This window comes from Ailuropoda melanoleuca, chromosome 2 (assembly GCF_002007445.2).
Source record: "Ailuropoda melanoleuca isolate Jingjing chromosome 2, ASM200744v2, whole genome shotgun sequence".
Lineage (NCBI taxonomy): Eukaryota > Metazoa > Chordata > Mammalia > Carnivora > Ursidae > Ailuropoda > Ailuropoda melanoleuca.
The window spans coordinates 27,303,107-27,329,561 of NC_048219.1; the positions used below are offsets into that span (position 1 = coordinate 27,303,107).

Consider the following 26,455-nt stretch of genomic DNA (forward strand, 5'->3'; position numbering starts at 1 on the left):
AATACCTAGTAGAGGAATTGGTGAATCATATGGTAGTTCTATTTTTAATTTTTTGAGGAGCCTCCATACTCTTTTTCATACAGTTTGCATTTCCACCAACAGCATACAAGGGTCCCTTTTTCTCTACGTCCTCACCAACACTTGTTATTTCTTATCGTTTTGATACTACCCATTCTAACAGGTGTGATTTGGTTGTGGTTTTCATTTGCATTTCTCTGATGATTAGTCATGTTGAGGATCTTTTCATCTGTGTGTTGGCTATCTGTGTGTTTTTTAATTGGATTGTTTGGGGTTTTTTTGCAGTCAAGTTGTATGAGTTCTGAATATATTTTGGATGTTAACCCTTATTGGATATATGTTTTGCAAATATTTTCTCCCGTTCAGTAGGTTGCTTTTCATTTTGTTGATGGTTTCCTCAGCTGTGCAGAAGCTTTTTAGTTTGATGTAGTTCCACCTGTTTATTTTTGCTTTTCTTGCCTTTGCTTTTGGAGTCAAATTCAAAAACTCATCTCTAAGACCAATGTCAAAGAGCTTATTACTGCCTGTTTTCTTCTAGGAGTTTTATGGTTTCAGGTCTTATGTTCAAGTCCTTAATCCATGTTGAGTAAAGTTGACCTTTGTGTTAAGTTTATTTCTGTGTATGGTATAAAATAGGTGTATGGTTTCATTCTTTTGCATGTGGCTGTCCAGCTTTCCCAACACCATTTATTTTTTATTTTAAAAAAATATTTATTTATTTGACAGAGAGAGACAGTAAGAGAGGGAACACAAGCCAGGGGAGTGTGAGAGGGAGAAGCAGGCTTCCTGCTGAGCAGGGAGCCCAATGCGGGGCTCGATCCCAGGACCCTGGGATCATGACCTGAGCTGAAGGCAGATGCTTAATGGTTGAGCCACCCAGGTGCCCCAACACCATTTATTGAAGAGACTATCCTTTCTCATATATTGTTGGCTCCTTTGTCATAGATTAATTGACCGTATATATGTGATTTTATTTCTGGAATCTCTTTTCTGTTCCATTGATTGATGTGTCTGTTTTTATGCCAGTACCCTACTGTTTTGATTATTATAGTTTTCTAATATAGTTTGAAATCAAGAATTGTGATGGTTCCAGCTTTGTTCTTTCTCAAGACTGCTTTGGCTCTTCAGGATCTTTTGTGGATGCATACAGATTTTTGGATTTTTAAAAATTTTTGTGAAAAATGCCATTGGAATTTTGATAGGGATTGGATTGAATCTGTAGATTGCTTTGGGTAGTATGAACATTTTAACAGTATTAATTCTTCTTTTTTTAAATTTTTTTAAAAGATTTTAAAAAAAAATTTATTTGACAGATAGAGACAGCCAGCGAGAGAGGGAACATAAGCAGGGGGAGTGGGAGAGGAAGAAGCAGGCTCACAGCGGAGGAGCCTGATGTGGGGCTCGATCCCATAACACCGGGATCACGCCCTGAGCCGAAAGCAGACGCCCAACCTCTGTGCCACCCAGGTGCCCCAACAGTATTAATTCTTCTAATCCATGAGCCCAGAATATCTTCCCACCTTTTTGTGTCTTCTAATTATTTCATCAGTGTCTTCAGAGTACAGATCTTTCACCTCCTTGGTTAAATTTATTCCTAGGAATTTTATTTTTTGATGCAATCATAAATGATATTTTTTACTTAATTTCTCTTTCTGATAGTTTGGTGTTAGTGTATAGAAACCAACTAATTTTTGTGTGTTTACTTTTTAAAAAATTTTTAAATTTAAATTAATTAAACTTAGATTTTAATTTTATTTTTATTTTTTTTTGAAGATTTTATTTCTTTTTTCGACAGAGATAGAGACAGCCAGTGAGAGAGGGAACACAAGCAGGGGGAGTGGGAGAGGAAGAAGCAGGCTCACAGCAGAAGAGCCCGATATGGGGCTCGATCCCATAACGCCAGGATCACGCCCTGAGCCGAAGGCGGATGTCCAACCGGTGTGCCACTCAGGTGGCCCATAGATTTTAATTTTAAAAATTGAAAACTCTGTGCCACATGTGGGCCTTAGCTCATAAACCAGAGAACATGAGCTGCATGCTCTACTGACTGAGCCAGCCAAGCACCCCTTGTGTGTTGACTTATTCTTGCAATGTTATTGAATTCATTTATTCTTACAGGGTTTTTTTGCGTGTGTATGTGAAGTCTTTAGGGTGCTCTATATTACACTATCATGTCACCTGCAAGAGCAGATAGTTCTAGTTCTTTTCTGACTCAGATGCCTGTTGTTTCTTTTTCTTCCTAATTGCTTTTGCTAGGAATTCCAGTATTACGTTGAATTTAAGTGATGAGAGTGAGCATCCTAGTCTTGTTCTTGATCTTAGAGGAAAAGCTTTTAGGTTTTCACTGCTAAGTATGATATGTTAGCTATGAGCTTGTCATAGATGGCCTTTATTATGTTGAGGTATGTTTTCTACCCACTTAGTTGAGGATTTTTATCATAAATAGGTGTTGAATTTTGTTAAATGCTTTTTCTGCACTGTTGAGATGATCATATGATTTATCCTTCATTTTGTTAATGTGGTACTACATTGATTTACAGTTGTTGAACCATCCTTGCATCCCTAGAGTAAATCCCACTTGATTGTGGTATATGATCTTTTCAATGTATTATTGAATCTAGTTTGCTAATATTTTGGTTTTGGATTTTTGTATCTATATTCATCAGGAATATTGGTCTGTAATTTTCCTTTCTTGTAGTGTCCTTACCTGGTTTTGGTATCAGGGTAATGCTGGCTTTATAAAATGAGTTTACAAGTGTTCCTGCCTCTTCTATTGTTTGGAAGAGGTTAAGAAGCATTACTATTAATTCTTTTTTTTCTCTTAAGATTTTTTATTTATTCATTTGAGGGAGAGAAAGTGAGCAAGAGCATGAATAGGGGTTGGGTCAGAGGGAGAGGACGAAGCAGACTCCCTGCTGAGCAGGGAGCCTGATGCTGTGCCTGGGAACATGACATGAGCTGAAGGCAGACGTTTAATCACCTGAGCCACGCAGGCGTCCCAGTTCCTTTTTTAATGCTTGATAGAGTTCATCAGTGAAGCCAACTGGTCCTAGACTTTTCTTTGTTGGATGGTTTTTAATTAGTGATTCAATCTTATTAGTAATTGGTCTGTTCAGATTTTCCATTTCTTTGTGATTTACTCTTGGTAGTTGTATTTGTCTAGGAATTTATTCATTTTCTTTAGGTTTTCCAATTTGTTAGTGTGTAATTGTTCATAGTAGTCTCATCATCATTTGTATTTCTGTTATCAGTTTTAACGTCTATAAATTAAATTTTAGTATTTGAAAGTGTAATACAAATTGATCTACTTTTTAGGTTTAAACAAGTCTCTTGAGTGGTGTTTCTTCACCGATGGAGAATTACTTCCAAGCAGAAGCTTACAACCTGGACAAGGTATTAGATGAATTTGAACAAAACGAAGGTGAGCATTTGTTTGGTGAATCTGTTTGAGTGCATTTATGATATGGAGAATGTGGTGTTATAAGAGGATGCAACACTTTAAGAAAATAGAATGACTTAATGATAATAGTATTATATTTTAATACCCAGTGGAAGAACTAACATTTTTTAGCGCTATGTGCCAAATACTATGCGAAAGCATTTACATGGAGTGTATTATTTAATCTTTAAAATAATCCCATGAAAGTAGATCTTATTTACATTTTATAGATGAGAGGCACAGAGAGATTAAGCAATTTCCCCAAAGTTAGTTTGGTAATAAGTGGCAGAATGATTAGTATCCAGGTGGTATCATACTAGAGACTGAACTTTCTTTATACAACCAATTTATGGTCAAGAAAAGCTTTAGAATGTGTGATTGTATTTCCTAACTAAGAAAAATAACTTGTTGCCTGTTGATTGACCAATAAAGTAAAGATACATTTTAAACCTAATTCTAAAAGATTTATAGTTTTAAGTTACTGCCAAAATGGTTAGATAAAATGTCTGCCTAAGATTTACTTCATTTAGGAGAACTTTTTCCTTAAATTTCTCTTTCAATATGATTTGAAGATCAGCCATAATTAATTAGATCCCTCCTATCCTGATATTCTCTGTTTCTTTTTCTTTTCTTTTCTTTTTTTTTTTTTAAGATTTTATTTGTTTATTTGAGAGAGGACAGGGTTGTGAGGGGGAGAGATGGGGGAAGAGCAGAGGGAGTAGGAGAAGCAGGGAGCCTGAGATGGGGCTTGATCCCAGGACTCTGAGATCATGACCTGAGCCGAAGACAGACATGCTTAACCAGTTGAGCTACTCAGCCCCCCCCACCCCGATATTGTCTGTTTCTAAGGGGAAATGGCATGTAACAAGTTTACAAAGTGATGTATTTCCGTCTCAAGTCCATGATTTTAGAAATGGTCTCCAAACCTTTACTATATCCAGTGATTCGGGTTGTTCTTTGATAGTAGTTGGGAAGAGAGATTAATTTTAATGTTGTTGCTTTGGGTCTGTGATAGAGCAAGTCTTATAGAATTATGGGGGTGAGGAAGGAAAAGGGAGAAGGAAGGGTACATGGAATAGCCAGCTATTCTCATATTTTAGCACTGATGACCCAAAGCTACTCCTTAGCCATAGGATTCATGTAAATATGAATTAATCATTTGGGATTTTATTGGATCTACATACCACGGTGGAAGGGGTATTTTCCTCTCAGTTTCAGCCATTTATACAGATAATTTCTCAATCCTTTCTTTGGTTTGGCCTTCTGTGTATCACAGTTATTTGTTAAGAGATATCTGTACAGGCGCTATACCTAATCACTTGACTAGTATACTTCTAGAATACCATTGACTCAAATAAAACTATTAGTTCATTTTATCAATCTCTTTATGACTTCTGTAGATTCTAGTAGGGTACTTTGTATATAGCTGGTTTTGAATATATTTTTGTTGAATCAGTAAAAATTATCTTCTGGTTCAAAAATACAGCATTTACTTATAAAAAGCAATTCCTTTAGAAGTAGAAGAACTTCAGAAGCCAGAGTCTTGTTTGGAACTATGTTGTTTATTTGTTTTGAACTATTTTTAAAAAATCTTAGTACTAGTTGCATTAAAACTACCACCTCTAGCCTGGTATCTTTCCAAGTATATTTTAAATAAAGTGATTTTTCATTTTGTGCTAATTTCCTTTTTTAAATGAAAAATATACCACACACAGACTGTGATAACACTAGATAATTAACATTATACCCATGTGGTAGGTGATTGAATAATGACATTTTAAATAACTGATCTATCATTCTTGTTTGAATATTATTAAATATTCTTGTAAGAACCAGCATTTCCTTTTTATTTCCATGAACCATCTTGGAAATAATGATTTCTTTTTTTAAAGGAAGCATATGTTATTAAATCTCAAGTCTCTACTAGCCCAAATTTGGGCAACTCATGATCTAATACTCACAGTATTCAAGACCATTCTCCACACATTTTGATGTTTTATGGCCTTTCACAGTCTGCCGTTTCTAGCTTCTTCACTACTTCCTTACACTAATTATTTGTTCAACCCAAACTGATTTACTTATTCCTCTCTCAGATTGTGTTTGGGACCTTACTTGTTCCCCCTTAAGAATGACCTCTTTTCCAAACTTAAATAAAATTGTCTTTGAAACCCAACCATTTCCTCCTACTTTTATGAATTCCAGCTTGCTACCTCAGCTTCTAAAATATCTATCTTCTCTGAATTTACTATTTATTTTCTATACATAATAGTTTTCAAATACTAATGCTGTCCTGTACTGCTAATTAGATACTCATGTGTGCTGTATCTGTTTCTTATTTTTCCAACTAGATTAAGTACTTCTTGGAGGCCAGAGCTATCATTTAATCTTCATGGCCCTTAAGCACAATGCTTTTGCTATGATAGATACTCACTTAGCATATATTTATGTGAGGACTTACATTGATGGAGAGAAATGGTTTCTGTCTGAAAAAGTCAGGTAGAAGCCATTGCATTACAGTGTAGTAAATGCTTAAATAGAGACGTGAACAAGGTGCTAAGATTAATGTTACCGTTGAGGGGAAGATATATCTGCATAATTTCAGGACTGTGATTATTAGATTTACTGTAAGAAGGCAGCAAGAAAGACAGTAAGTGTATATTATTTCTCTAAATATATATATGGCACTATAACTTGAGGAAATAATCATCATAGTTATAATCTCTTAAATACGGAATTATGCTTATTGATAGAGTATAAGGAGGTTGATTTAATAACATAAATGAATATTTTTCTGCCAAATATCTTCAGATAATTATATAAATATAAACCTAATTAATAATGTGACATAGTTGTGAGTATAATTTCACATACTATAGCAAACTTTTAAAAATGTTTATCATGGACAAATTTCAAATACATACAAAAAACAGCATAGTGTAGTAAACTCTAGTACCCATTTCCCAGCTTCAACAGAAGTTAACATGCTGCCAGTTTTGTTTCATTTGTATCTTTATCCGCTCCTCGATGTTTATTATTTTTTTACAGGTTTTTTTTTTTTTTAAGATTTTATTTATTAGAGAGAGAGAGACAGAGAGAGTGTGAGCATGAGCCGGGGCGAGGGGCAGAAGGAGAGGGAGAAGCAGACTCCCCTCTGATTAGGGAGCCAGACACGGGGCTCAATCCCAGGACCCTGGAATCACAGCCTGAGCCGAAGGTAGATGCTTAACCTACTGAGCCACCAAGGTGCCGTTTTTTAAGATGAAATTTTCATACATTAAAATGTACAGATCTTAACTGTACCAGTTTTGACAAGTAAATGTAACCCACATCCCAGTCGTCATGTAGATTATAGATCATTCTGTCTCCACAGAAAATTCCTTTGTTTTCCTTCCCATTCAATTACTACATCTTCATCACTGTCCTAATTTTTTTTCAGCTTAGATTAGTCCCCACCCTATGTTGTATCCAGCCAATCCAAGGTCTTTCCCATGGCTACTCCCTGCACCCACCACCAAGTATAGCCTATGTGCCATCTTAATTATGTTACTAGCTTGAGGTAGAATTCTTTTGTTGTTTGGAATGTCCTGGGATATTACCATTTGGTGACATGTAATACAAGAAGAGCCTTAAGAATATTTTTTTTATTCTGAGCTAAAAATTAGAAACTTTATATTCTAGGAATGTTCTAGTTTCAGATATCCTGGGAATATTTTATTTTCAGAATATTTGCAAATGTAGTTAATTAACTGAGTCCTAGCTTTTCTAGTGTCACCAGCAAACTTACTGTAATTATTTTTGCAGATGAAACAGTTTCTCCTATTTTATTGGATACCAAGTGGAATAAGATTCTAGATCCCCCGTCTCACCGACTGTCATTTAACCCCGCATTGGCCAGTGTGAATGAACCTGCAGTTTCTGAGTCACAGCCACAACTAAAAGTCTTCTCTCTGGCTCATTCAGCTTCTCTGACCACAGAGGGAGAGGACCATTGTGCTAATGGACAGGACTATAGTCTGAATCCAGAGATCAACACAATGTGGATTGATGAAAATGCTGTTGCAGAAGATCAGTTAATTAAGAGGAACTGTAATCGAGATGATCAATGTAGTACTGTTGAAGTGGGAGAGAAGAAATGTGGAAACGTAGCTTGTCTGCCAGATGAGAAGAATGTTCTTGTGGTAGCCGTCATGCATAACTGTGATAAAAGGACATTACAGAGCGATTTGCAGGATTGTAATAATTGTAATAGTCAGTCCCTCATGGAAGCTTTTAGCTGTTCACTGGATAATGAAAACAGACAAACTGATCAATTTAGTTTTAGTATAAATGGGTCCACTGAAAAAGATATGAACTCAGAGAAACAAATGGATCTGTTGAATAGACCAAGTGCAATGGGGGATTCTGTTAAACATATGTGTACTGCTTCATCTGATAATCTAGCCAGTGTCTGTTCCCCTTCACAATTAAAGGATGATGAAAATACAGGTAGAGACCCATCCATGTCTGTGATTACAAGTTTAACAATTGATTCAGTAATCTCATCCCAGGGAGCAGATGAAGGTCCTGCTGCTAAAAAGCAAGAGAACTGTATACCAGATGAGGTTCTCACTGGCAAAACCAGCTGTGCTAGGACAGATCTAGGGAGTCCAGACTCCTTTTCCCATTCGAGTGAGGGGATTTTGATGAAAAAAGAGCCAGCGGAGGAGACAACAACTGAAGAACCTGTCCGATCTGGTTTACCTTTGCTTCTCAAAACAGACATGCCTAATGGGTCTGGAAGGGATGATAACAGTGAACAGTTTTCAGATTGTCTTGTGCCCAGTGACGTTAGAGCTGACGAAAAGGAAGGTTGTGAACATGAAGAAATTCTTGGCACTACAGAACTTCTTAATATGACAGAGCATTTCTCTGACTCTCAGGAGATGACTAATTGGAAATTGACTAAACTAAATGATATGACTGACAGCCAAATAAATAAAGAAAATGAGAAGTTTCTGCCAATGAATCAGCCTGAGGACATTTACAATGATAGTGGAGGAGAGTGTGATAGAATGGCAGAAGCAGGTCTAGATTTAAAAGGAACTTGCATGAATGAAAGTGAAGGATGTGATTTCTCCACTGTGGATACACCAGCAGCAAATTCTCTATCTAATTGTGATTCCTATGGAATGCAGAGCCCAGTTGTTTGTTTTGTTCCAAAGACTTTACCCTCCAAAGAAGATTCAGTAACAGAAGAAAAGGAAATTGAAGAGAGCAAGTCAGAATGCTACTCAAATATTTATGAACAGAGAGGAAATGAAGCCACAGAAGGGAGTGGACTACTTTTAAACAGCACTGGTGACCTAATGAAGAAAAATTATTTACATAGTTTCTGTAGCCAAGTTCCATCAGTGCTCGGGCAGTCTTCACCCAAGATAGTAGCAAACCTGCAATCTATCAGTGTTCCTTTTGGTGGTGCAAGACCCAAACAGCCTTCTAATCTTAAACTTCAAATTCCAAAGCCATTGTCTGACCATTTACAAAATGACCTTCCTACAAATAGTGGAAATAATATTAAAAACAAAAATGATGTTCTTGGGAAAGCAAAATTAGGGGAGAACTCAGCAACCAATGTATGCAATGCCTCTTTGGGAAACATCTCTATTGCTGATACAAATGGGGAACATTTAGAAAGCTACGAGTCTGGGATATCCAGTAGACCGTGCCTTGCATTAGCTCCAGAAAGCCCAGATAATGATCTCAGAGCTGGTCAGTTTGGAATTTCTGCCAGAAAGCCATTTACTACTCTGGGTGAGGTGGCTCCAGTATGGGTACCAGATTCTCAGGCTCCAAATTGCATGAAATGTGAAGCCAGGTTCACATTCACCAAAAGGAGGCATCATTGCAGAGCATGTGGGAAGGTAAGTTGTGTGTGTATCAAGTCAGAAATATGGCATGCCCATTTTATTAAGCTCAATTAGAGATTAATAAAGGCAATGTAAGGTGAGCATACTTCTGGTTGAGATGACATTATAAATAGCTTGGAACACCCAGTTCTAGTAAGTTTCTAAATAAAAAATGACCTCGCTGAATTTTAGTGTTTATATAACTTTTTTTGTTGCCAGGATTTAAGCTGAATCACTTTCCATGAACAGATGAAAATTGAGGAAGTGTTAACTTTGTGGTTTCTATATTGATAGATACTTGGTTAATGGAATAGTTTGAAATAAGGAAGTTATTTTTTTGATTTAAGAAATACTTGTGATTGACTTCATATTTTTTTTAATTCTTAAGAAATTGAATATTACACGTGAAATCCACCTAGTTTGTGCTGTAGGATTTTGGTCACTCTGCTAGACATTCTGGAATTTCTTATACACACACATACGTATTTTTGTCTTTTTCCCCCGTGTAACCTTTTTTTTTTTTAAGGATTTATTTATTTATTCGAAGGGGGTGAGGGGTAGAGGGAGAGGGAGTCCCAAGCAGACTCCGTGTTCATTGTGGAGCTGGACCTGGGGCTCGATCTCATGACCCTGAGATCACAACCTGAGCCAAAACCAAGAGTCAGACACTTAACCGACTGCGCCACCCAGCCCGGTGCTCCTCCCCGTATAACTGATACAAAATAGAGTTGAGAGTTATAGATCCTATGACATGGTTATAAGAATAATGAATATTCCTTAGCTCTCCCTGAGTTTTACTTGCTAGTAACATATCAACTTACTGGTTTATCTTTTTTTTTTTTTTTTTTTAAGATTTTATCGATCCCACAACGCCGGGATCACGCCCTGAGCCGAAGGCAGACGCTTAACGGCTGTGCCACCCAGGCGCCCCTGGTTTATCTTTTTAACAAAGAACTGTAAACAAGGAGGAAGGGGATTTTATATTTTTAAAAAGAATGCAAAGTTTGATTTCAGGTATGGATTTCAATTTTAGCATTCTTACTATTAACTATATGACTTTATTAAGCTTTTGTTTTTATAAAAACAAAATAGAAAAGATTAGTAATTTTCATTGGGCTTTTGCGAAGATTAAATGAAATTGCAGATGTAATAGTAAGTGCTCAGTAGTTAAATCTCTACTTCCTTCTTGCCTGATTTATTGGTCTATTTGTGTTAATTAGGGTGCTTTCAACTTTAAAGAACAGAGTATCTGACCCTTAGTGACGTAGACAAAAATAACATTTCATATAACAGGAAGCCTGAAGATAGAGACTCACTTAAGTCTGGTTGCAGTCAGGATCACTGAAGTTTTCTTGGTCTTCCACTCGTGGTCTCAAGAGAGTGGCACAGCTCTAAGCATCAAGTTCAAGCTGGCAACTTCTCAAGTACAGGGAAATTTGTTGGGGGCAAAAAAGCCTGTTCTTCTTGCTGCCCTCTCATCAGGGAGGAAAGAATCCCTAGCAACTTCTTTCAGTTTATTAGCCAGTTTTAGATCACAGGTCCAATTTTATACCAATTATTGACAAAGGGGAACAGGATTGCTAGGATTGGCTAAGAAGATCAGTCATGATCATTCCCTGGGGCTGAGCCCAATGTTGCCTGAACAGAATTGGGATTCTGTTAATATGGAAAAGGAGGAGAATGGTTCCTGGTTGTGTAGTCAGTGAGGGCTACTATAAGGATACAAAAGAACCAAGTGATGGGGAGCAGAAGAAAGTGAAAGCTATGATTGGACTGCTGGTCTCTGAGTATTAAAATTTTTTGAAGAGAGTAATGTGTCTAATTCCTAAATATCTTGTAGTTTAAAGTAAACCTATGGTCAGTAGCCTGAACAGTCAATTTTCTGTTAAGGAATTAGAGTTGTCATTTTTATGTCCTTCTATGTGTTGCTTACTGTATATAACACTTTCTGAAAACTTTGGTCTCTTGAACAAATAACAGCACTTTTGTTCCATATCATCATGTCCAGATGTAATGAGTAAATAGGTAACTTAAGTGGATTTAGAAGGGAAATGGTGGCAAAATGCACATAAACTGAAAAATTAGATGAGAGTTTTGCTGAGTGGAATTTATGAATTTATGGGTTCATGTGGATTATGGGTTCATATTGTTTTTTCCTTTCCATCTCCAGTTACCTCAGGGATGTTCTAAGGATTGGTGAGATAATGTCTGTAAAAATCCTTGCGCTTCTCAGAAGAAAAGAGCTTATAAACATAGGTATACTTTTTCTAGCTATTAATGAGATTATACTGGGAATGTAGCTAGAAAAATACCGCAACCAGTGGAATTTTGTAAAATAATGTTTGCTGTTGAAAAAATAAATTTAGTTTGCATGTCCAGTAATTTCTTTACTTAATATGTACAGCTTAATACTCTTTAACAAGTATATATTAAGCATCTAATATATGAAAGGTTCTGGGCTAGGTATTAGAGATTCAGAGGTACAAAAATTGTGATATATGACCTCATGGAGTTTGTAATTAAGGGCATTGACTTCCATAAGTTGGGAGAGGAATATCTGGATTTCCGGGAGTTTAAAAAAAAAAAATCCTAAAAAAAACTGTGAACCACTGATCTGAGTAGACAAACAGACCATCCCGCAACAAATTATAAGACATTGTATTAAGAGCTAGTTATATGTACTTTATATTCATTCTCATTTAATCCTCATTATGCTCTTATAGAATGGGTTATTAATTTTTTCCTGTTTGATAAATTAAAAATCAGAGACTCAGTGGTCAAGGAATATGCCTGGGATCTCACAGCTTAAAAGTGCTAGAGCCAGCTTTAAAGCTAGTACTCCTTTTTTTTTTTTTTTTAAGATTTATTTATTTATCTGTGAGAGAGAAAGAGACAGTGACAGCATGAGTGGGGGAGGGACAGAGGGAGAGAAACTCAAGCAGACTCCCCCTTGAATGCAGAGCTGGATCCCATGCAGGGCTGGATCCCATGACCCATGAGATCATGACCTGAGCCAAAACCAAGAGTGGGATGCTTAACCGATTGAGCACCCCAGGGGCGCGAAGCTAGCACTTTTTCTTTCATTTTTACTGCCTCCAGCATTTATACTAGCAGTATGAACAAAATACTTTAGGATCATTGAGAGTGAGAGCTTAATTTTTCTAAGAACGGCAGAGGGGATCAGGAAAGTTATGTTGCAAAATGACTATTTGGAGAGGGAGATATAAAAAAGTGGATATAATTTATGGGACAGAGTTCTAAAGTATATGAGAAAAATGAGATCACATCAGAATACAGGTGGGGGCGCCTGGGTGGCGCAGTCGTTAAGCGGGGGCGCCTGGGTGGTGCAGTCGTTAAGCATCTGCCTTCGGCTCAGGGCGTGATCCTGGTGCTCTGAGATCAAGCCCCACATCAGGCTCCTCTGCTAGGAGCCTGCTTCTTCCTCTCCCACTCCCCCTGCTTGTGTTCCCTCTCTCGCTGGCTGTCTGTCTCTGTCAAATAAATAAATAAAATCTTAAAAAAAAAAAAAGAATACAGGTGGAAAATTAGTGGGGAAAGGGAAATAAATTCATCTTACAGAAGAATGGGTCAAGATGAAAATACACTTGAATATAGAAGGAGTTAACAGAAAATTGTGGGAAATTAACATAGTTTAAAGCTTATATTCAGTTCTTTTTAAGCAGTAGAATTGTTATAACATTCATCTTGGTAAGATGTAATTAAGTAGAATATAAAATAATTACACTAGAATTTTTGAAAGTATTAAAATGTTCCAGTTTATCTTTATATTACTAAAATGGAGATCAAGATATCTGGATTCCATTCTTATCTTCATTTTTAATTGGAAAAGTATGTCATACTCCAAAATGCTCAGCAAATGTGAGTTTTATTTTATGATTTCACATGTTATTTAGTTAATTGCTCCATATAGCAACAATCCCTACTTCTCCTGTATAATAGGCGATAAATTATAGAGTAGAAAGAGTACAGAAAACCCTTTCCCCAAAAGGTGCCCTCTAAATTCAAAAGATCACCATTACTATATATCCATATTAATTTCCTATGGAAATCACTGACTTCATCAGATCATGGTTATTCATCCTCTCTCAAGCTCCATTTGCCATCAACATTTTGACCCTTTTTTATTCAATCATTCGACTTCAAAGGATTAAGAAAGCATTGAGTTTAAGAGTAAAGGAAAAGAGTTTTAAAAGTGAAGAATTCCTAAACGAAAAAATGTCATTTATCTTCTATTTCATCATTTTCTTTTTTTCTTTTTAAGATTTTATTTGAGGGGCGCCTGGGTGGCTCAGTCGTTAAGCGTCTGCCTTCGGCCCAGGGTGTGATCCCGCCGTTCTGGGATCGAGCCCCGCATCAGGCTCCTCCACTGGGAGCCTGCTTCTTCCTCTCCCACTCCCCGCTTGTGTTCCCTCTCTCACTGGCTCTCTCTCTCTCTGTCAAATAAATAAATAAAATCTTAAAAAAAAAAAAAGATTTTATTTGAGGGAGAGAGAGCACACACACGGTGGGTGGGGTGAGGAAGGGAGTGGCAGAGGGAGAGAGAGAAGCAGATTCCCTACTGAAGAAGGAGTCCAAGGCAGGGTTCGATCCCAGGACCCTGGGATCATGACCTGAGCCGAAAGCGGACACTTAACCAGCTAAGCCACCCAGGCAACCCTGGTCATTTTCAAGGCTTTGTCACACTTTATCAATTACCATCTCTATCTAGTTAATGACTGCTCTGCTTACTACTTAACAGAAATAGACATAAAAATATTCTTTAAAAGTAAAACTTCTTGAACTGTATTATTACCTGAATATTTTGTATTTGTTTGAGATGGTGTGAAATATGAAAATAGAATAACATTTTTGAATACTTCCACTTTATGCTAGGCTTGCCTAATATTACAGTTCTCTGAGATATAGTTGCAGGTGAGAAATATGTGCCTCAGAAAGGTTGAGTAACCGCCTAAATCCTCAGAGTGTGAAAATGAGAGTGCATGGATTTTTTAAAAAAGATTTTATTTGTTTATTTGAGAGAGAGAGCATGAGCAGGGGAAGGAGCAGAGGGACAAGCAGACTCCCCACTGGCTCAGCGGGAGCCCACGGTGGGGTGATCCCAGGACCCTGGGATCATGACCTGAGCCACAGCAGACACTTAACCAACTGAGCCACCCAGGTGCTCCAAGAGTGTATGGATTTTAAGACAAATCTGGCTGACTCCACAACCTTAAGCTCTTTTCACTACACTGGACCTAGCAACAAGATTTATTTGTGCTTGAATTGCTTACTAGAAATATAAGTCTTTGTCTTTAGGTGAGCATTAGTTTTGGGCAGCAGTAAAGGATTGGGAATTTGAGTATTTGAATTTAAAAGGAAGATAAAAATTCTGAATGGGGCTGTCAGGTGAAATTACCAAAGTTAGCAGGGTTTTAGGTTTTATTTCACATATCAAGTCTTGACTTAAAAAGTAGAAAAAGAACAGTAGGGGCCTCAAGTCATTGAACGAGGAGAGATTTAGTGATGGTAATACATATCATTCCAGTTTACTCACAATTATTTTTTCCATTGTAATTGACTTTAAAAGTATAACTCAAAGTAGATGATTTTTTACTGCATTGGTAATTTGAATAAATAGAATAGAGAAGAGAACTGCAAGAGAGGTAGTGTAGAAAAGAACACTGAACTGGGTATGAAAGAGCTCTAGGCTTCTGTTTCCTCTTCTGTAAAAGGAGGGGATTGCATAGACTATTTCTGTTTCCTTGCAGCTCTGAAAGAGCTTATATGAACTGTGTTTAAAAAAAATAGAAAAGGAAATGGAATGATTTGTGCTAGCAGTGGTTTATCTCTATAAAATTATTACTAAATTTACTGATTATCTAAGGTCACTTTGTGGGAAGAGTACACCATTAAACATTTTGAAGTGTGCTGTGCTAGATGTTTTCTGGAAGTCATCTCAGACTGGAATGCTACTTATCAAGGTGTCAAGTGTGTTATACTGAGGGTTTTATTTCGCAATTACTGTTTCCTTTTTGATTCATTTCCAGTATTTCTTCAAGATCCCTCCAGACACACATGATCTTCATCACTTATGGTTTATTAAAAAAATAGCTTGGTGACATGCCTAATGTTAAAATGGCGTATTGAAAAATGACCCAGATTAATTTTTAATGTAGTTCTGACAAGTGTCCCCCTTTCAGACACTTGGGATTATAGATATTTAACATAGTGAGCTTTTATAAATGTAATAATAAAACAGTAACTTGATAAAATTTTATATTTATATTCTATATAAATATTTTATAAGTTTATGTAATTTATGTAACGTGTTTATGTGTAAAATGGCAAATACAGTCAATATCTAACTCTGCTTTTACTTTGAATTAGTGTTCTGCAGTAATGTCAGAAGTAATTTTATGTATAAAGGTGTATAACAGAACTATGGGGGTGCCGGGGTGGCTCAGTCAGTTAAGCATCACACTCTTGGTTTTGTCTCAGGTCTTGATCTCATGGGTTGTGGGATGGAGCCCCATGTGGGGTTCTGCACTCAGCAGGGAGTCTGCTTGATGATTCTCTCCCTCTGGCCCTCCCCTCAATCGCTCTCTGCCCCCCTCTCTCTCAAAAACAATATAATATTTTGATATTCATGTCGTTATGCCATACTTGTAGTTTAAGTGAAAATATACTTTAAAAATTAAAATAGCATATTTAAAATAACTTCAGATTTAAAACCAAGAATAAAACATATTTTTTTAAAATAATTGTTTTAGGAGCTAACTGTATTTTTGTTCAATAATATTACAAAATATAGCATTATACTCACCTGAAATATTAGGGGAGAGTTATAATGTTTTTGATGCTTTCTGGGATAAAATAATATTATTCCGGAGCATGAAGAAATTTGATGGTGCTTATTTTTTAACCATAGGAAAATTATTTTTCAGTACTTTAACCTAAGAAGACAAGATATGCAAAATCGTGTCTGTGCTATGCAAAGTCATGTCTGTCTGTGCTGTCAGTCTGTTATTTTATGCTGTGACTTTGCTCAAAGAATCTTGACAGAATTGAAGATTATTTTCAACTTTGTTTACTCTAAATAGAGCTTACATAAATGCCAGATATTTGTAAATGAATGTCCTATATTTTAAAAAGGCAGCCAGGTAAGAGAATCTTTCCTTGTCACCTTGTTACCTGCCAGTGTTAAAGTATATGTTGATCATTTAAAGCATGTAAGTTCCTCATTATAATAGTGTCTTTCTGTATAATGCCATGAGATTAAGTCATAGACAAAAACTGCCTTCAATTAAGACCTTTTTAGTTGAATAACTGATGCCTGTTGGATTAGTTATGACAAACTGGGCCTGATATCAGATTTGATTTATATCATACATAATGTTTTAGCAGGATTCCAAGGGTATTTGTCAAATTGACTTCATCCAGGTATTATAAGAATTTTCATCCTGAGAGCTCTAGAACGTGCCATGAGCCTCCTCATCTCTACAAGGACAGAAATACTGGAATACAATTCTTCTGTTCTTTTTTCCTTTTATTTCATCTTAGATTCACTTTATTTTATTTTGCCTATTTTGGAACTCAGGCATCAAGAATCATACTCCTCAGTTCATGGCACACTTTGTTAAAAAAAGATTATTTGTTTTAGAGGGGGAGAGTAGGGAGGGAGGAAGAGCGAGAGTCCCAAGCAGGCTCCCTGCTGAATGTGGAGTCTGACGCAGGGCTCGATTTCATGACCCCCAAGATCATGACCTTGGCCGAAACCAAGAGTCAGACTCCAAACTGACTGTGCCACCCAGGTGCCCCCTCATGGCACACTTAAAAAAAAAATTCAATTCCAGTGTAGTTAAAATATAGGATATTTTAATATTACTTTAAAATAATGTTTATGATGGCAGTCTCCTGTCTACCTCTAAATATCCCTGTTCTCTAGTTTAGTTTCCTAGATATACCCACTTAAAAAACCAAATAGACTATTTTTTAGAGCAGAAAAACTGAACAGAAAGTGAGTTCCCACACACCCCCTCTGGTTGACCCCATTATTAGAATGTTGCCACTAGTGTGCTACATTTGTTAAAATTGATGAACTGGTATCCATGCATTGTTATTAACTGAAGTCCTGTAAAAGAAAATATATACTGCAGTTTACTTTAGATTTACTCTTTGTGTTGTAGAGTTCTGTGGGTTTTGATAAATGCATATTATGTATCGTATTATGGTATCCTGTAGAATAATTATACTACCCTAAATATCCCTTGTGCCCCACTTGTGCCTTCCTTCCTCCCACTTAACTGCAGGCAGTCATTGGTGTTTTTACTGTCGCTACAGTTATGTAACCTTTTCAGACTGGCTTCTTTCACTTAGTAGCAATATGCATTTAAGTTTCCTCCACGTCTTTTAAAAAAATTAACGTATAATTGACATACAACATTATATTAGTTTCAGGTGTGTAAGATGATTTGATATTTGCATATATTGTGAAATGATCACCACAATAAGTCTAGTTAATATATGTTGCCATACATAGGTACAAAAATTTTTTTGTGATGAGAACTTTTAAGAGTTACTCTTTGAGGGGTGCCTGGCTGACTCAGTGGGTGGATGGAGCATGCGACTCTTGATATTGGGGTAGTTAAATTCAAGCCCACATTGGGTGTAGAGGTCACTTTAAAATAAAAATCTTTAGGGGCGCCTGGGTGGCACAGTGGTTAAGTGTCTGCCTTCGGCTCAGGGCGTGATCCTGGCGTTATGGGATCGAGCCCCACAATCAGGCTCCTCTGCTATGAGCCTGCTTCTTCCTCTCCCACTCCCCCTGCTTGCGTTCCCTCTCTCGCTGGCTGTCTATATCTCTGTCGAATAAATAAAATCTTTTAAAAAAATTAAATAAAATAAAAATCTTTAATAAAAAAAGATTTACTCTTCTAGAAACTTCCAAATATGCAATACAGGGGCGCCTGGGTGGCACAGCGGTTAAGCGTCTGCCTTCAGCTCAGGGCGTGATCCCAGCGTTATGGGTTCGAGCCCCACATCAGGCTCCTCCACTGTGGGCCTGCTTCTTCCTCTCCCACTCCCCCTGCTTGTGTTCCCTCTCTCGCTGGCTGTCTCTATCTCTGTCGAATAAATAAATAAAATCTTTAAAAAAAAAAAAAAAAACAAATATGCAATACAGTACTATTGACTGTAGTCACCATGATGTACACTACATCTCCAGGACTTATTTTATAACTGAAATTTGTACCTTTTGACCACCTTTACCCATTTTGCCCACCCCTCATTCCCCACCTCTGGCATCCATTAATCTGTTCTTTCTGTGAGGTTTTTTTTTGGGTTTTTTTGTTGTTTTTTAAGATTCTACACACAAGTGAGCTCTTATAGTATTTGTCTTTCTCTAACATTCACTTAGGGTGATGCCCTCAAGGTCCATTCTGTTGTAAATACCAAGATTTTCCCCTTTTTAATGGCTGAATAAAATACCATTGTGTATATATAGTACATTCACCCATTAAGGGACATTTAGGTTGTTTCCGTATCTTGGCTATTGTAAATAATGCTGCAATGAACATGGGGATACAGATATGTTTTTGAGTTAGTGTTTTCATTTTTTTTTTTTTTTGATGAATACCCAGAAATGGAATTGTTGGGTAATACGGTAGTTCTATTTTTAATTTTTCGAAGAATCTTCATACTGTTTTTCATAGTAGATACATCAGTTTACATTCCCACCAATATTGCACAAGGGTTTTCTTCTCTCCACCTCCCTACTAACAGTTGTTATGTCTTGTCTTTTTGATAGCCATTCTAACAGGTGTGCAGTGATGTCTCATTGTGGGTTTGATTTGCATTTCCCTGACGATTAGTGATGTTGAGCTCCTTTTCATGTACTTGTTGGCCATCTGTATATCTTTGGAAAAATACCTGTTCAGATCATCTGTCCCCTTCTTTAATCAGATTGTTCTATTGAGTTGTATGAATTCTTTACGTATTTTAAATATTAACCCCTTAGCAGATATATGATTTGCAAGTATTTTCTCTCATTCCATAGGTTGCCTTTTCATTTTGTTGATGGTTTCCTCTACTGTGCAGAAGCTTTTTAGGTGATGTAGTCTTACTTATCTTTGCCTTATTGTTTTGGTTTTGGTGTCAAATAAAAAAAAAAAATCATTGCCAAGACCAGTGTCAAGGAACGTCCATGTCTTTTGTGACTGGATAGCTCATTTCTTTGTATTTATGAATAATATTTTATCATACGGGTGTACCACAGTTTGTTTATTCACTCAGCTATTGAATGACACCTTGGTTGCTTCCCATTTTTGGCAATTGTAAGTAAAGCTGTTATAGACATTCATGTGCAGGTTTTTCGTGGACATAAGTTCTCAGCTCATTTGTATAAATATCTAGGAACATTATTGCTGGATCATATGGTAAGCTTATGTTTCTCTTTGTAAGAAACTGCTAAACTGTCTTCCAAAGTAGCTGTACCTTTTTGTATTCCCATCAGCAATAAATGAGAGTTCTTCTTGCACCACATCTTCACCTGCATTTGGCGTTGTCAATTTTGGATTTTAACCATTCATATAGATGTGTGGTAGTTTCTCATTTTTGTTTTAATTTGCAATTCCCTAATGACATATGATGGTGAACATCTTTTCATATGTTTATTTGCTGTCTGTATATCTTTGGTGAGGTGTCTGTTCAGACCTTTTGTCCCATTATAATTGGGATGTTTGTTTTCTTATTATTGAGTTTTAAAAGTTCTTTTTATATTTTGTGAGTTACAAGGTTTTTTTAGTCAGATATTTTTTACAAATATTTTCTCCCAGTCTGTGTTCCTTTCATTCTCAGACATATTCACTTTTAATTATTTTAGAAGTATCTCTGGGTATTTAGCTGAACATTATCTTAAAAATTTTTTTCTTTTCTTTCTTTTTTTAAAAATAATCTCTGTGTCCAACATGGGGCTTGAACTCATAACCCCAAGATCAAGAGTTGTGTGTTCTACCGACTGAACTAGCCAGGCTGCCCCTTAACTAAACATTTTTAAATAATACATTTCAGTAGACTTTCTTTGCTGTTTCTTGATTATGAGTGTTATAAATGATTTATTAACTTTTCAATTATTATTTTATTTATGTATTTTCTTATTTTTTGTTTCTCCAACTTGAGTCTAAAAACTCAGTGAAGGTAAGGATATTTTCTGCCTTGATTGCTGCTGTATCCTCAACCCTAGCACATAACGGGTGCTTACAAAATTTTTGTTGCATAAACAAGTGAATGAATACTATCTCTTAATGTAGCAGTACATCTTTCTCTGTAACACCTTGAGTCTTCAGATGGTGTCAAATTCAGAGTATAATGGATGTAAGATCTTCGGAAAATATTTTAAATTAATTGTATATGTTTCTCTTATTTAAGGACAGATTCAAACCAAAATAAGTTTATTTTCCTGATTTCATATTTACTTATTATTGATGGGAAACAATAGATATGAGAGTAAGAAATGGATGCTTTAAATAGAATATTCCTCCATAATTCAGTTTTCCTTATACACTGCCTAAAAACCTGTCTTATAGTTGACATTATGATCTGAACCATTCCAGCTTGGTAAAACATGAAAAAAATTGGGATTAACCTTGGTTTCTAAAGAAGTTAGGGAAATATTTTCCACTCACATCCTTTGAAAGGTTGTGTAATGGCTAAAAGTTGGCCTCACCCATGTCATAGCACTTATCATACAGTATTGTCTCTGTCCTTCTCTTTGGACTATAAGGATATTGAAATTGATTCTGATTTATCTTTTGTCCCCAGCATCTAGTACAGTACCTATCACCTACAAATTGCTCAAGAAATGTTTGTTAATGAACGAATAAATAAATGCCAGATCATTAGTTTACTTAAATGTTGAATGCTTGCCATTTATCTGTCACTGTGCTGGATGCTGAGTTTACACAGATGACATTGTGATCCCTACTCTTGTGTAAAGATTAGTGGGAATAACCAAAAGCAAACAAATATATAATTACGAATTGTGATGTGGGCTATGAAGGAAATTAACAAGGGAGAATAATATGAAAGATGGAGGGTGGAGATAGATCTGGAAAGGCTTCTGAAAAATGACATTTTAGATGCCATATGAAAGTTGAGGAGTCAGCCATTCAAAGTACAGAGAGAAAAATTTTTCAGGAAGAGAGAATAGCTGGACTAAGCTAAGAAGGCACGTACACAAGAAACTAAAAGGAATCCAGTATGGGTAAGGCAAGAGTCACATAAAAAGAGCTTGGAGAGGAAACCAGGGAATAGATCATGTAGTGTACTGCAGGTCACGTGAGGAATACAGTGGGAAGCCATGGGAATGGATGAGCTTACCTAGGGAAGAGTTTACAGAGGGAAGAGAAAGGGCCCAAGGCTGAGCCACTGAGGTCAAGCGGAGCAGGACCCAGTACAAGTGACTGAGGAGCCATGGCCAGAGAGGCAGAAAACCAAGAAAATGTGGTGTCATGGAAGTCAAAAGAAGAATATAGTTTGTCAAAGGAGAGGAGTTATCACCTATATAAAGTGCTGTGGGAAGTCAAGAATATGTGGACAGGAAAAGGGACCAGTGGACTGGTCTATATCAGACTCTGATAAAAGCAGACTTGGTACAGTGGATACAGAAGCCAGAATGGGTTGAAAATGGGGGATGAGCTGAAAATGGAATAAGTGAGGAGATAGAGGTGGTTTTTTCAAGAAGTTCTGCTGTGAGGGAGGATAGAAAAAATTGGAGTACTTACTAGATGAAGATGGTTGTAGATGAATTTATTTTTTTAAAAAATTGATTTGTCTGAGAGAAAGCACGCGGGCAGCACAAGCAGGTGGAGCGGCAGGCAGAAGGAGAAGCAGGCTCCCTGCCGAGAAGGAGCCCAGTGTAGGACTCGGTCTTAGGACCCTTTAGCTAAACCAAGGCAGACGCTTAACCGACTGAGCCACCCAGGTGTCCCTGTAGATGAATTTTTTAAAGGATGGGAAATACTTACTGTTCTATTTATGTAATGTAATGAATGATCCTCTAGAAAGATTTTTTAGGGGAAAAAGGGGGATTGATTAAAGGAAGAGCAAAATCCTTGAGAAGGCCAAATGGATGGGATCTACACACATGTTAAGGGTTTGGTCTTCAACAGGGGAAAGGAAGAGAAGTTGAGGACAGATAAAGGTAGGATTATGGATTTATTGGTGAGAGCATGAAGACATTTACAAATCTGCTTGGCTCACACTTCATATAGAAAATACAAACACTGAGAGAGGTGAAGTAGTAGGTGAGGAAGGTTTGAGAGGAGCAAGATAGTTATCTTTGAGTAGGAAAGTAAAACCTAGTTAGAGAATTGAGATTTTGGTAGCCCTGTGAGACTGAGTGTCAATTTTTCAGTCCTTTTATACTAATGCAGTCCTGACTTCATGGAATAAGGTATTTGTCTTTGGAGACATTGTGAGCTTGTTATGTTATCTTTGCAATAAAAGCAATTATTGGAGAAGCAAGAAAAGTTCTATAGGGCCAATCTATGCTGCCATCTCTCTATCCATTTCCACTTCATTGATTCATTCACAAGCATTTATTTATTGCTTAGTGTTCTGTTTTCAGCCAACGAGATGAAAGAAAAAAGGAGAATGGCTACCCTATTAAAACATACTGCTCGTGCTTCCATAGGTGACAAAACTTAAATATATGCAATAGATAAAACAGTTACAAAGCAGCACATGCTTTATGGTGGAAAGCAGATAGACGATGATGGCAGTGGTAGTAGTGGTGAGAATGAGATGCCTACTATTTATTGAGTTTTGACTGTGAGCCAGGCACTTTTCTAAATGCTGCTTATATTATCTTATTTAATATACATAACACTGTAAGGTAGCTAGGGTTATAATCCACATTTTACAAAGGATGAAATAGGCCTACAAAAATTAAGTAACTTGTTCAGAATCACACAGCCATTAAGTGGAGTTAGGATTCAGACTTAGGCTCTTTGACATGTAGAGCACACACTTCAGAGCAATATGCAATGGTTTCAGGGAAAAACAAACAAACAATAAGGGAGTGATAAAATTGAGGTCCTTAACATAGAGCTACTGTAGCACCACTTGGACTTAGGACCACAGAGCTCCTAAGCGGCCAGCTGAGAGAGAAACAGAAGGTACCTAAACCTTTGGTACCTACTCCGTAAGTTATCATCTTCCTCAAAAGCCCATGTGAAAGGTGATTATTCCTATTTTCCAGTTGAAGAAACTGAGATAGTGAAACTAGGAACGAGTGTGTGTGTTTTTTTTTTTTTTTTTAAACTCATGCTCTTTTCCTTTAAATATAGTTGACAGGATAAAAATGGTACAACTTAGTAGGTTTTATGGTGATTTTTACATTGTTTTCTTAGCATTTCTTAGAGGAATGTAGTTATACCATGTTTTCAAAGCAAATATATTTCAGAAAGAAAGTGGATAAATATCTGGTACTTATTTTATGATGGCAATTTCTTATTTTTAAAAAGTTGCATGTTAAATTACTCACAATTCACTTTTGAATAACTTGAGTTGCAGTCAGTTTTGTGTAACATTTGAGAATTTTGGTAGTGAATACAGAGTAATCTTTGTAAGACTCTGAGTAAAAAGCACATTAAGATAATCTGTTGGTGGGCACCTGAGTGGTTCAGTCAATTAAGCATCTGACTTTGGCTCAGGTCATAAGCCCAGGGTCCTGGGATCAGGTCCCCCATGGGGTTCCCTGCTTACTGGGGAGTCTGCTTCTCCCTCTGCCCCTCCCACCTCTCGTGCTCTGTCTCACTCTCTGTCTCTTTGAAATAAATAAATAAAATCTTTAAAGGAAAAGATAATCTGTTCGTTTATAACTTCAGAGATCAATTTTTTCAAGGTTTGTTTTATTCTCTGGTATTAAAACATGACCACTGGCTGTACTCCTTCGGAGGCAGAGGAGTAGTAATTTCTCACACTGAAAGTTTGTTGAAATGTATTAAGAACATTATAAAGAGCAGAAGAGATCAATATTTCTCAACACCTAGATTCAGAATAACTTTATAGCCATTTGCTAGCTTCTTTATGATCTCATGTAAGGCACTTTGATCATCTGTAAAATAAAGATGATAATAAATTTGGACAATTGCATAATAAAGATCTGAATGAATTAATTATGAGTATTAGAAGTAATAAATACGTTACCTAGCACTATATGTAGTGGATGATCATTAAATGGTAACTTATTATTTTAATTATTTTTTTGTGGAAAATTGGCTATAGTTTCTTTATAAAGTGCTTTTTGTTATTGAGTTGTAGATTTCTCTGTATATTTTGGATATCAGTTCTCAGCTGATTTGCAAATCTTTTCTTTCATTTCATAAGTTACCTTTTTACTCTGTTGATAGTGCTACTTGATGCAACAAAGTTTTAAATTTTGATGTTTAACCTGTTTTTTTCTTTTGTTGCCTGTGCTTTTTGTATCATATCCAAGAAATCATTGCCAAACTAAATGTCATGAAGCTATTCCCCTGTATTTTCTTCTAAAAGTTTTATAGTTTTAGCACTTACATTTAGTTTTTTGATCCACTTTGAGTTAATTTTTGTATATTAAGAGTCCAGTTTCATTCTTTTGAATGTGGATATCTAGTTTCCCCAACACCATTTATTCAAAACACTGTGCTTTGCCCATCGAACTTAACACCCATGTCAAAATCATTTGACTATATATATGTGAGAGTGTATTTCTGGGTTCACTGTTTTATTCCATTGTTCTTGATGTCTGTGTTTATGCTAATATCATACTGTTTTGATTATTGTAGCTTTGTAGTAAATTTTGAAACCTTAAAGTGAGAATCTTCCATCTTTGTTCTTTGTCAAGATTATTTTGGCTATTTGGGATCCCTTGAGATTCCATATTAATTTAGGGATGGATTTTTTTATTTCTGTGAAGATCATCATGGGGTTTTGATAGAGATAACATTGAATCTGTTTGGAAAACTTTGGATAATATAGATAGCTTTTAAGGATTTATTTATTTATTAGAGTGAGTGCACGAGTGAGTGTGGGGAGGAGCAGAGGGGCAGGAGAAGGAGAGGGAGAGAATCTACAGCTGAGTGCAAGCCCAACTCAAGGCTGGAATCATGACCTGAGATCATGACCTGAGCTGAAACCAGGAGTTAGTTGCTCAACCGAATGAGCCACCAAGGCTCCCCGCATAGTATGGACATCTTAACAATAATGTCTTCCGATTCATGAATTGTCTTTTTACATATTTATATCTTTAACTTTTTCAGCAATCTTTTGTTATTTTCAATATACAAGTCCCTTACCTCCTTGGTTAAGTTAATTCGTAAGTATTTTATTCTTTTTTATGGTACTGTAAATGGAATCATTTTCTTAATTTCATTTTTGACTAGTTCATCATTAGTGTATAGAAATACAACTGATTTTTGGGGGTGCCTGGGTGGCACAGTCAGTTGAGCATCTGACTTGGTTTCGGATGGTGCCATTATCTCAGGGCTGTGGGATCAAGCCCCAAGTCTGGCTGCACTCCGCAGGAAGTCTGCTTGAGATTCTACACCCTCACCCTTATACCCCTCCCCCACTGCCATGTGCTCTCTCTTTCTCAAATAAATAAATCTTAAAAAAAGAAAAAAGAAATACAGCTCATTTTTGTGGGTTTACTTTATCTCATGCAAACTTGTTGAATTTATTAGTTTTTACAGTTTTGTGTGTGGAATCTTCAGGATTTTTTAAATACAGGATCATGCCATCTGTAAACAGATAATTTTACTTCTTCATTTCCAGTTTGAATGCCTATTTGTTTTCCTTGCCTAATTGCTCTGGCTAAACTTCACATACTAAGCTTGAATATAAGTGGTAGAATTGTATATTCTTGTCTTGTTCCTATCGTAGAGAAAAAGCTTTCAGTCTTTCACTGTTAGGTATGTTAGCGGTGAATTTTTTATATGTGGCCTTTTATGTTGACGTTATTTCCTTCTAAGTTTGCTGCATGTTTTTATCATGTAAAGGTGTTGAATTTTGTTAAATTCTTTTTCTGTATCAGTGATCATGTAGGTTTATTTTCCCCTTCTATTAATGTTGTGTC

At 36.5% G+C, this 26,455-nt stretch overlaps 1 protein-coding gene across 3 annotated transcripts in view; it reads left to right on the plus strand.

Annotated features, from left to right (window-relative positions):
• ZFYVE9 (zinc finger FYVE-type containing 9) overlaps positions 1-26,455 on the plus strand; it is a 176,386-nt gene that overhangs the window by 67,609 nt on the left and 82,322 nt on the right. For all 3 annotated transcript variants that reach the window (XM_034652679.1, XM_034652673.1, XM_034652666.1), the window contains exons 3-4: positions 3,334-3,439; positions 7,259-9,357. In XM_034652679.1, the coding sequence (XP_034508570.1) occupies positions 3,370-3,439; positions 7,259-9,357 (2,169 nt within the window). In that variant the 5' untranslated portion in view covers positions 3,334-3,369. The remainder of the gene's footprint in view (positions 1-3,333; positions 3,440-7,258; positions 9,358-26,455) is intronic.